The sequence below is a fragment of the Pristis pectinata genome, chromosome 2 (assembly GCF_009764475.1).
Source record: "Pristis pectinata isolate sPriPec2 chromosome 2, sPriPec2.1.pri, whole genome shotgun sequence".
Taxonomy (NCBI): Eukaryota; Metazoa; Chordata; class Chondrichthyes; order Rhinopristiformes; family Pristidae; genus Pristis; species Pristis pectinata.
Window position 1 is genome coordinate 89604423 of NC_067406.1, and position 12359 is coordinate 89616781.

At 40.1% G+C, this 12359-nt stretch overlaps 1 protein-coding gene across 1 annotated transcript in view; it reads right to left on the reverse strand.

Moving 5' to 3' along the window:
• Window positions 1-2322: 2322 nt before the first annotated feature.
• Window positions 2323-12359, reverse strand: part of fras1 (Fraser extracellular matrix complex subunit 1) — a 397669-nt gene continuing 387632 nt past the window's right edge. The window contains exons 70-73 of the mRNA XM_052040656.1: window positions 11890-12056; window positions 8510-8715; window positions 7672-7818; window positions 2323-4046 (exon numbers count right to left, since the gene is read on the reverse strand). Of these exons, the coding sequence (XP_051896616.1) occupies window positions 3468-4046; window positions 7672-7818; window positions 8510-8715; window positions 11890-12056 (1099 nt within the window). The 3' untranslated portion in view covers window positions 2323-3467. The remainder of the gene's footprint in view (window positions 4047-7671; window positions 7819-8509; window positions 8716-11889; window positions 12057-12359) is intronic.

Sequence of the window (12359 nt, forward strand, 5' to 3'; positions counted from 1 at the left end):
CACCATCGCACTGGTTTTCTCAACAGATGAATATTCCTCAATACACAAACTCTGCTCAGTAACGAAGGTAATGTTTTCAATTAGCACATTGTTTTTACACATCATTGCCATCTGAGTCCTGGTGCAGGGTTTTGACCTGAAACATTGACAATTCTTGTCCTCCTACAGATGCTGCTTGACCTGCCAAGTTCCTCCAGCAGACTGTTTGTTGCTCCAGATTCCAGCATCTGCAGTATCTTGTGCCTCTCATTTACCATCTTATTTAATGAGACTTTCATAAGGCTTTAAGATATTTTTTCAGGTTTGAAATAGATTCCAATCTTAGTGGGTCAGACAACATTTCTGCCTCAGACCTTGCTTCCTTTCCAGAAAATGATGCTCCCTAAGGAAACTTCCTAACTCTTGGTACAGGTTTGACATAATCTAAGTAAACATGTTGCAATCACATTCTCTTGAAAATTAACAGAACATGTTATATGACTAAGGTTCTTTCAGGATATAATAAACAATATGTATTTCTACAGGAAATGCTGGACACTCAGCAGGTCAAGCAGCACCTGTGGAAAGTGAAACAGAGTTAAGTTTTCATCAGGTCGATGAAAGGTTTTCAACCTGAAATGTTAACAGTTTCTCCACAGATGTTGCCTGACCCACTGAGTGTTTCCAGCAATCTTTTTTATTTCAGAGTTCCAATATCTGCAGTTTTCTGACTTTCAAATATATTTCCACATTGCATAGGCTTAAACAAAGATTATTGACTAAATTCACCAATTCTGCGTTTCCACTGGGGAGCTAAAGTCAGGACAGAGAATGCTGTTGCCCTATCAATAATTTCCACACCCTTAGGGCATGGCTAGCTACTGAAAGTGTGGGATTAATAGATTTACATTTCCACTCTCGTTTCAGTCTCTACAGCACAATGGAAAATTTCATTGGTGATGTATTCAAAATGAGAGTGTCACACTATCACAATACTCCTTCCATTGTCAGAACCAATGCTATTCTGAAAAATATTTTAGTGCCATGAAACTACTTTTAGGAACCTGAAGGTCCAGTGTTTAATTTCCAGTCTTCAAGGAGTGATCTGATCTCAGTACCTGTCAACAAATTGCAAAAAGCCAGTGGGCTGAATCTTGCTGTGCTTGATGGTTTCGTAGGTACCTACCAACCTTCAGCGGCTCCCAGAGATGTAATTCCTGGAGTTATGCAGGCGTACCAAGTCTGGGATTCTGAGTGAGAGATGCTGGGTTGACAGGCAAGCATGGACAGAACAAGAGGATGTAATAAAATTAAAGCTGGACCTGTCAGCAGTAATATCAGGGTGTATTTCACACAAAGGGCAGTGACAATCTGCAGCTCACTAAACCAATAAAGGTATTGAGACTTCGTCAACCAAAAACTTCAAAACCATGATTGACAAGAACCTTGCTGTAATTTTTAATTATCTTAAAAAACCTGAATTAGATTAAACCCTAATCTCATACATTCAAAGGAAGCTGACGGAAGTTCATAATTTGACACTTTTAACCTTAATACCATTCTGTTAAATTTATGCACAGTGTGCCCAGAGCTAATATATACGTTGAGGTGCAGTGCTCAGAAGTGAACTCACCAATCTGATGTGGTCTAAAACAGCACTGATTTTTTTCTGCAAGTTATTTTGCATTTGGCCTGAGGAAATGAGCTGTGAGGCAGGGGTGGGATGCAGGGTGGTGGGAATGATCATGGAGAGAACCACTTCAAGAAGAAGCCACCTGGAGGAAGGTGAATGTCCCAGGATCCCAGTTCCCTGGCAAAAGACCAGTTAAACACACATCCTTAACTACTAATGCTGAAGCAGACCTCAGCTCTCCAGTTAAGCTTACTGAGTGTGTGTGTGTGTGTGTGTGTGTGTGTGTGTGTGTGTGTGTGTGTGTGTGTGTACGCGCATTGTCACAGAGTTTGTAGGGTCTTTGCAACACGATCTTGTACAAAACAGTCATCGCCTGTAATTTGCCATCACTGGGAATCCTGACTGGTCTTATTGTGTATGTGTGTCATGTGGATGGTGGACACTGAAAAAAAAATCCAGAAGAAGTGTGTGACCTGAGAACCAAGGAGCTGAATGTGTTTAGCCACTGGCATTTGATAAAACTCCATCACTAAAGCACACGACAGTATTATGCTGCATGTGGCCCAAAGTGTTTCAGAGTCAAAATAACAGGTTGATTTGTTCTGTGTTGTCAGACAAACATTGGCTGAAAATGACATGCTAAAAGGGGTAAGAAAAGAACAATAAGAATGCAAAATTCATTCTCATTAAATAAAATGTGCTTTATTAGTTGAAAATATCATGTTAGGTAATGTAGCAGTCAGTGTAATTATCATCAGCTCAACATACTGATGTGAAGAAAACAAAAATTCCAGCACCACAATTGGATCACTCAATTTATAGCTCGGATAAGAGCTTGCTCACTGTGCTGATCCGTATTGAAAACAAGGCTTGAGTGTCTTGTTTTCTCACACATACATAACAAAATAACTGACGACAGTAGTGTGCTATTGTCTACCATCAGCAGAGTCTGCTGAGATCCTCTTGTGCATACAGTAATATTATAATTCTGATACGATTTGTCACACAGCTTCAATTTAACATAAAGCCTGAAGTTTACTCATACTACACCACTACACAGGATATAAAAGCAACAGTACATGATACAGTACTTAGTAAACTGATAATGAAATAACACAAACCAAGATTCCACTGGGGGTGCTAATGATACCCAAATAATTAACAATACCTGTCTTATTTTGGTCTGTCCAAAGTTTTATCACAAGTATAAAAAATAATAATTGAAAAAGCTTTTCAAGTTGAAATAAAGCCAATGAGTACTACGATCATTCTGAAACACAGAACCTGATTGTGGTACAAGTTAACCTGGATGAAATTTGCCTCCAAAAAGGAATTGCACTTAAAACAAAAAAGGACATTTACATATCTCATCCAATTATAAACAAACTTTTACATGACAATACACATACGAGTGCATAGCTGGAAACAAAGCAATAATACTCATGTAACTTGAAATGGTTTGCTCTTTCACAGGTATGTTTATACAACTCAAATGATCAGTCAGCCAAGCTATCAGAAAATGAAAAGTCATGAATATTTAAAAGCATGCACAGTGATTGAGCTACCAGTAGAAAAATATTAACAGAGACTACAGAGAGACAGAAGATAATTCACCGAAGGCATCCATTTTCAGAGTCTTGCACTTGATTTAATGAGTACTGTATTAATGCTTAGCATGCTTGCATAGAATGAGGTAGCTCAATTGCAAAATGGATCACACTGCACAATCAATAGCACTCAAACCAATTTCCCTTTCCATTACAGTTTTTTTTAAGGACCACTCTCTTCACTGCCCTCACCTATCCCCAGTCCCAACCAAAAAAAATACATATTTTGTAATAAAATTTGTCAATCATCAGACCTCTGTTCCGTCCTGCAAATTATTTTGGAGCTTAATATTGAGGTTTACCTGCTTAACCTTGACACCCTTTACCCGAATGATATCATCATTCTTATTCAGTATGTTGATGTTCTTTGAGGCGCAGTGCTTGCCATTTAAGTTCTTCTCAAGCCTGTTCAGTGTTTTGTTACAAATTTCAACTTTTGTGTTCAGTGGATACTCCTCTGGGACCTCTTTGGGAAATTTGTTCTTATGCTTGCATTTTCTTGCTATGAAGCAAGCAGCAGTGAGGAAGAGAAGCAGCAGCACAACAGCAGCAAAGGCACCTCCTATCGATGCCTCTTTGTGCGAGGTTTGTGCCAAAGCTTCAGATTCCAGTCTTAAGTTCTTCATGTTGGTGCCATTTTTGACCTGATCATTTTCATTGTCATAAATTAAAGAGTCGTCAAGTGTCAGCTTGCCGTTCTGATCCACCAGATCTCGCTTTTGGCGTGTGAGTTGGTAGCTAAGTGAGCGCTGAACCCGTGGGCCAGAAAGTGATTCTGGACCAATAATGTAGATGACTTGCAAGTACCACTGATGGCCAGCTTCCACCTTAGATGAAACAGCCAGAGAAAGGTGTTTTAAGAAAATATGATTTAAGAATATGTAGACAGGACCCCACGTTCATAACCTGAAATGATGAACCTACAGCTAAAAAAGTTGGAAAGTCAATGATAGACATGACACAACAATGGAAGTTTTGCCCAATTCTTTTTTTCACTATTTGTTGGAGGGTAGTTTTTAGCTCAGGCCACCCTTTATATGGAACGGAAGTGGCTATTTTCGATGCGAGAGCCTTGGCAGAGTATACCACTGTGTTATTCAGTAGTGAGAGACATCAAATTCAAACTTGCTGCCAACTCGCTAACTGATAATTGGGCGTGGCTGCCTTCCCCTCTCATCATGAGGATAACCATGCACTCGTAGCAACCAATCGCTACTCACAGGATCCAAGCTATAATTTCTTGTAACTTGTTGAGCTGATGGTTGAGCAAACACAGTGCTCCCCAATCCATGGATGTCTATGATCATCATTTGAGATTTGGCTGAGAAACCCTCGACAAATATATGCTATTGCTCATCTTGAACATTAGGACTCTTTTATTCTCAGCACCGCCCTCCACCACCACTCCTGAACATAATTAGAAAAATCATTATTGAAGCCTTTATTGTATTATTTATCTGGGAAAGGCAGTATGTTCTGTTGAGAGCTTGGATATTTAATTTTATAGGCAGGTTGAGTTACAAATATTAAGCAATATGAGGCAAAGGTGGGTAAATTTGATCACAGATCAACCAAGATCTCACATGGCAGAATAGGCTAGAGGGTTAAATAGCCTGTTCTTATGTATTGTACAATTCATCAAACAGATTTGGCTCTGATCTGCCCAAAGTTCCATTCAGTCTCCAGGTATACAGAATAAATGAATGAGACCAATGTAAAGGGGAACGTTACCTTGGGTTGGAAGAGAATTTAATAGATTAGTTACCAACAATCTGGTAAACACTAGATCAAGCAGGATTCAACACCATCTCTCAGATGGAATGTCACTAATTGTATTTCACAACAAGATAGTTTCATGGGGTTCAATACATCTGATGGATTACTTGCCTGGGAACTGGGTTGGTTTGATGGTGTTTTTCTCATTGCCATGTGATGATGTTTGATTTGGAGTAAATTGCATTGCAACTGTGAAATTCCTTTGGGCACTTCCTGCCATGAGTCAACCTTGCAGTGCGATTTTGGCCTGTAAGTGATGCCTGTGATAAGTCCTTCCCAAAGCAATTACTCCTTTTGGTAAGTGTTAGGGGAACTTGAACCACTTTGTCCTGAGGGTGACTGCTGTTGGTTATTTCAGAAGAACATGGTCATAATCCCCTGGTGCTGACCTGGGAGGCATGCAAGTAAATACAATACTTTCCTTAAACCTTAGGCCCCTCCTCTCACTGCCGTCCTCTCTGTCCCCCCCCACAATCACTGCACCAATGCTGTTCTCCCCCAGTTTGCTGCCTTCTGCTCCTATATATGCCTCCTGTCACTGCCTCCACCAAATGTTCCACTTTCCCACTCTCCTGCCCACATGAATTGACTTCCAGCTCCCCCCACCTCTAAACTTCATGCATCTACATCTCATCTTCCCACTCTCTTGACTATAGCTTACGTGATATCGTGTGCCCCTTTAAGAATCACAGCATGCGATCAGCTGCTCTCTGTATGCTGATATGAATGTTAACGTCACACTGGGCAGATCAATCCGCCTATACAGGAGAAAGCACTGTTAAAATGCTGCACGTCTCTCTGTAAATTCTTTTGTTAGTTCAAGTTACTCGCTATCCTCCAGTAGAACATGGAGTGAGTGATCGAGGGAACGATGCTGGGAAATGGCACCAAAACTTAGACTCTGTGCCTGAATCTGAATACCACACTCAGGCCAGGATCCCTCACAGCTAAGGTAACAGATCGATGCACAAAGAAAGATAATGAACTCTGTGACTGAGTTGAGATAATGGGGAAAATAAACGATTCAGCCAATGGATTTCCAAACAGGTAATTATCCAAAGAATGGAGAGAGTTGAAAGAAACCTTCATACCATATATTAAGTTAGCTTTGGAGGATAAGTCAGAATTTAAACCAAAATTAAGATGTTATTGTATCCCATTACTTGAAAGAGGGCATATGAAATAGAAACTGAGCCATTCAGTCCTTGTGCCTGCTCCACCATCCAATAAGGTTGTGGCCGATCTTTTACATCAACACCACTTTGCTGCGCTCATCCCCTATCCCTTGATTCCCTTAATATCCACAAATCTATTGAACAAACTTAGTGAATGAGACTCTGCTGCCCGGCTGGGTAGAGAATTAAGGATTTACCACTCTCTGGGGGAAGAAATACCTCCTCAACTTATTCCTGAATGGCTGACCCCTTATTTTGAGACTGTCATCCAGCCAAAGGAAACATCAGCTCTGCATTTGCCCTGTAAGAATTTTGTATAGTTCAATGAGATCACTGAGCATTTTTCTAAACTCAAGGGATTATTGGCCCAGTCTGTTTAATCTCTCTATATTTCCTATTTCCATATGATATAGAAGGAGACTATTATGGCTCATCAAGACTAAGCTAGCTCACAGAGCAATCCTATTCCTCTACTAATTTTTTGGTAACGTATACTCCCCACATTCCCATCAACTTCCCCCAGATTCTAGCATTCACCTATACACTAGAGGCAGTTTGCAATGGTCGATAAATCTAACAACCTGCATGTCTTTGGGATGTGGGAGGAAATACATGGGACAAGTAAACATACAACAAACCCATTGGCATGGTGAGGCCAAATTCAAACTAGAAGAACAGCACCCCATACTCCAATGGTACAAACATTGAATTTTGCAACTTCAGGGAACGCACACCCCTGTGTTCCTTTCCCACTTCTACCAGTCCACCTAAGTTCTCTCTCCCTTTGTTCACCTTTTCCATTCCTCTCCCCCATCCGGTTACCTAGATTCATTCCTCACCTCCACATGGTCCCATCTGCTCTATCACCCACATATCTAAACACTTGGGTTTCTTCTCCCTTGGGTTCCCCTTCCTATCCCTTCTCCCTTCCAGTTCCATCCACCATAATCCCTCCCTTATCTGGTTCCACATCACCTTCCAGCCCATGAATCTACCTTTCCCCTCCACTCACTTAGCCCCATCTGCCCAGATCTGTTTCCACCTGTCTCAAAACTCCCTCCTCCCCCTCCCCACCTGGCTCCATCTGTCCATCATCTCCTCCTCACCTGGTTCCACCTACCAGCCACTGCCTCACCTCTTCCCTCTCACCTCTTTATACTCGCCACCTCCTCTCTACACTTTCAGTCCACATGCAGGGTCTTGACCTGTAATGTGGACCATCCCTTTGCTTGCACAGATGCTGCTTGACCTACTGAGTTCCTCCACCAGTTTGTTTTTTGCTCTACTGTCACAATTTACAAACATTCACTGGATTCCCTGCATCACATGGATATCTTTCCTTAGGTAGGGATACCAGACCTGCACAATCTGTTCCAGTTGTAGTCTCATAGGAGCCATGTGTACTTGGAGCAAGACATCTCTACTCTTGTACTCAAATCAATCACAGGAAACTGACTGCTACTTTAATGACTGATAATGGCAATTATGTGAACAGACAAACCTTGTAAAGAGCATCAACTTTCATTGTGAAACCATCCACTCCGGGCATGCCTCTCATTTGATGGAATTCTGGTGCATCAGAAGCAAACTGAGCATCAAAAGGTACATCATGAAAATACTGATCAGTTACTTCTGGTTGGTTCCGATCCTTAAAAAGAACAAAAGGACAAGTGTTAATACTCACCCAGAGTCAGCAATTAGAGGTAATCTACAATAGGCAAACGAAATCTGTAATAAAACTGCAGTAATTAAGAGGAATCTTATAAAAGGATTGCACAAGCTGTACTCGTTTTAAAGCTCAAAATAACAGAGTTGCACAGTTATTATTAAATTAATGAAAATGTACAGGAGCCAGTCTGTAATAGAAATACATAATTGGAAACAGAAAAAGCAGCAGACAGCCTGAGAGAACATGGAGCTAACAGGGAAGATATTCCTTTTCCCTGTACCTGGGAAGCAATGTTCCTGGTTGTAACAAATTTCTAAGAGAGCCCCGAAACAGACTGATTATATAATCCACATGTCACACAGGCCCAAGATATCTGGACAGGGAGTGCAACCACAAGGCTCAAACTCCTCCCAACATGTCTTACTGCAGGGCCTGGGAGGAGACATGGAACATCCTCAGTACTTGCTGGCATCTCAGGGAGAAAGGGCAGTTAACTTTTAGCCTGCTCTTATCTTCAGTAATGTAAATGCTAAAATGACCAATGACACAGATGACAGCTGGATACTTTATGCATGTTTTCTCATCTAACTTCACACTCAAACTCTATAAATCAAAGTTTTAAAATGGTTAAGCTTCCTACCCACAAAATATTACAATTTGTCAAACCTACCAAAAGGAGAAATCTATGTTTCAAATGTTTGTTGGGCTGTATGCAGCCATACTGTGGACCTTCATTATAAATAGTTCCAGTGGGATCAAAGAAAGGGACATAACCATCCTTCCCAGTGCAGAGATACACCTTCTCCAATTGTAATCGGTAGGCAGAGTTGAGGTTCTGCTCAGGGTTCCACAGCACACGTCCATACAGCCTTTGACCTATTAAAGCAAGAGAACTACATGAACCATCTTCTCATGGGCAACACTTCACAATGTGGTTATGACACATTCCTATGGTAATTGGCCACATCTTGCTAACTGTAAGCACATTCTGTGATCACTATATTCTGCAGGGATTGATGTTTTTTTTAAATGTATAGGTGTCTTTAGAAAACAGTAACTTCTCCCAAGAATTCTGGTACCTGTTTCATTTTAGACATTATGTCAGGCTAAGATTAAATAGGATCTATTGAAAATGGGCTGAACAAGAATTGGTGGTGTCTTTAACCTAGTGCCAAGAAATTCTAAATAAAAGAGCTTTAATTATGGGAAGTGATATATAATCTTAAGCAGAACATTTTAAATAGCACGGTTCAGAAATACTCCTCAACTTCTGTTATGTTGGGAGTCTCAAGAAGAGAAAATAATGAAAGACTTCAGCAAATTGTTTGGCTTTTAAAAAGTAACTGTGGTGGTTTACATGTGCTCTTTCGTAGTCAAAAATAGATCTCAAAATTTGTTTGCTTGCTTCTTTTGGTTTTGCTGGAGAGTGTTCCAGAGAGACAAAAATTTACAGCAACTTCATTGAGAACCAGGGTGGCTGATTACTATGAATTATGAAGAGTTTACCATCTCTCAGCTGGACTGTTGGATGGATAGCAACACAGAAAACAAGGCATTCTTTCCTAAGAAAGGGCACATGTTGACACAACAGGCTCAAGTTCCATTCTCTGCCTGTGGGACAATGACAATGACTGTGGTCAACCCAACAGCTCAGAGAATCGAGCTGCCCCAGAGGAAGAAGGAAATGGTATTGCTCATCAACTTCTAAATAAAGAAGTTGTAGAAAAGTGAGATACAAGAACAAAAGAGAATGTACAGAGCCCTCACTGGCCAAGTTTTGTAACTCACTGTTGCTCATCTGAAATGGAGTCACTTCAACCCCTTATGTATTTAAGTTTTTTTTAAAAAATAAAGGACTGCAATGGATGACAATTCAGAAATGCATCCGATTCCATAGATTTAAGATAGAAGTGAGCAGTTTAAGTGAATTTACTCAGTTTATTCCTAGAATTAAAACAGCAAAATTGGAATTAAACAATTTGCTCCAGGACGTGGTTTCTGGGCAGACTCCTGGTAAGTTCCAGTTACCTAAAACTGACACATGCCTTTACCAATCAAATAGCTGAATAATTTAGCACGAGACTAGAACTAAAAAAAACTTTGTCCTGGATTTCAGCATCATGACTGTATGGCAGTCTGTGCTATTCTCCTCAAAGGGAGTCAGAACTCTTTATTCAACAAACTGATTGACTTTGACCATGAAAAATGTACACAAAACAGCAAGAGGGTAAGTGAACAGCAGCAGTGCCCCATTACAGGTCCATAGTATTCATAGTTCAGCAGTTCCTTCTTAGAAAAAATAACAATTAGCTTTCCCGCACTGAATTTATCAGGATCTGGAACTGGATCAACTAATCCTGGACAATAACTTTCTATGATGGTTCTTGGTTAAGTGTCCACTTTCTGGTTCTGACATAACAATCCTTATACATGGCTTCTTGTGGCAGGCTTACATATGGAGGCTTTGAACCCTCTTTTCTGCTGTAGAAGTTTGGCATAACTTCCAACCCCATTCTCATAAATAGTGAGCAGATGCTACATAAATCGGATACACAGGTGGTCCGACTGATCAAATGGAAGTTTATTTTGAAAATCACAATTCTTTGACACACGAAGGACCTCCACCAACCACCGTACTTGGGCAGTACAGGGCAAAGCACGCAGCCTACATAATTCCTTGAGTGTCAACTGGTGCTACAGCCGAAATGACATCTTATTTCACTTTTAGGGGATCGAGAGGAGCAAGTGTGCTTCTTGCAACGCTAAGAATTATCACCCACTATGGCGCTTGCTCCTTCCCCAACACCCCTTCCCTGATGGTCCGAAAAATTCCCATCTTTCAGACCATCAGACTACCAGTTGGCAGTACATCATAGCCACCCAAACAATGCTTGGATTTGGGGACGTGAATTTACCTATTCTTCACATTAAGATATTTAAAAAAGGCATCTCCAAAGCACAAATATTACAGCCAATCAAGTAAGGATTTAAACAAAAACAACAGGCTGCTTACATATGAACTGAATGATTTAACAACACCCCCAACTTGGATATTTGTTTGAAGTTTGTTCTAGGTCCTTTGAACTGGTTCTGTCCTTAAGGTCAATGCTAGTTTATCCTTAGTTATTCTTCTATCTCTGGATGCAAGCCCAGAGACTTGAGCAAATAATCTAGACAGGATATCCCATCTGTACTCCCCTGTCAGAAGTACTGCCTTGCAGATCACATATTAAACCGGATTGACATTTGTCTTCTCAGCTGGAAGTAAATGTTTCAATGGGAATATTTCAAAGAAATGCAAGGGAGCTTTCTTTACTTTCCCAGCTAATACTTACCCCTCAAGCAACATAGAAAAAGTCGTCATCTGCTCATTATTTTATTGCTGTCTATGGAAGCTCACTGAGTACAGATTTCCAACATTGTAATAGAAACTACATTTGAACAAAGTGCATTAGCTGTAAAATACATTTGGTCTTCCTGGGGTCATGAAATGCAGGAATTTTTTTCCATAATGGAAGCAAAAAAAAAACTTAGAAAAGCGAAGGAAAAGAATATTTACAAAGGCAATGGAGAAGATACAGACAATGCTTACAGTAAACTTCAGTCCCCATGACTACACTTTCCAATTGAAAAAGGCAACTGTATGTTGTTTCAGTACAAAAACTAGAACATGCAACAGTACAGCACAGGAACAGACCCTTTGGCCCACAATGTCTGTGCCGACCATGATGCCGGTGTAAACTGCACATATGCCTACATGTGATCTTAATCTCTTTATTCCCTACCAGCTCATGTGCCTGTCTAAGTGCCTCTTTAATGCTGCTATTGTAAATGGAGGATCTAATTGGGTAATCAATTTTTTTTCACATATTTTACACAGGTTAAGGATATTAGGGGTATTTATTGGATGATAAATATCTTCAGCAAGACAAGCAACAGTTATTTCAACAGAGGCCAAATAAACAGATGGAAATGAAAGGTTAGTAAACAATAAAATCTCTTACATAAAGGCAAGACTGTGGTTCATAATATGTTTAAAAACCTGTGTACCCATTGAGAAGGCTCCTTTATAATCCATTTCAGCTAATGACATCTCGGTTTCAGATGGATCCATCATAAAAACCTTTTCATTATTGCAAAGGTGGAATTCTGTGTTGAGAGAGTAGACAACTGGAACTGGGCGATTTGTCTGTTGAAAGGCAATTGGGACAAGGAACCTTGACAGAAAGAGATCAATAATGTTAACACACTGACAGTATCTCTGGAGACATTTAGTTAAACTACCCAGAGTAATGTAAGCAGCGGCAACTACAGTGACAATAAAAGCAACTTTTCAGAATTGGAATCTAAACTTCAATTAATGCTTGATACAACTATGCTACCTTTCGTTTCTTTCACAATGATTACTGTACATCATTAGATAGATACCACCATATTAATATGTGTATTCTAGCCAAATAATGATATGCATGTGAGAACAGCTTAAGAAAGATTAAGGCATAGTTTTAATTTACGGTAGA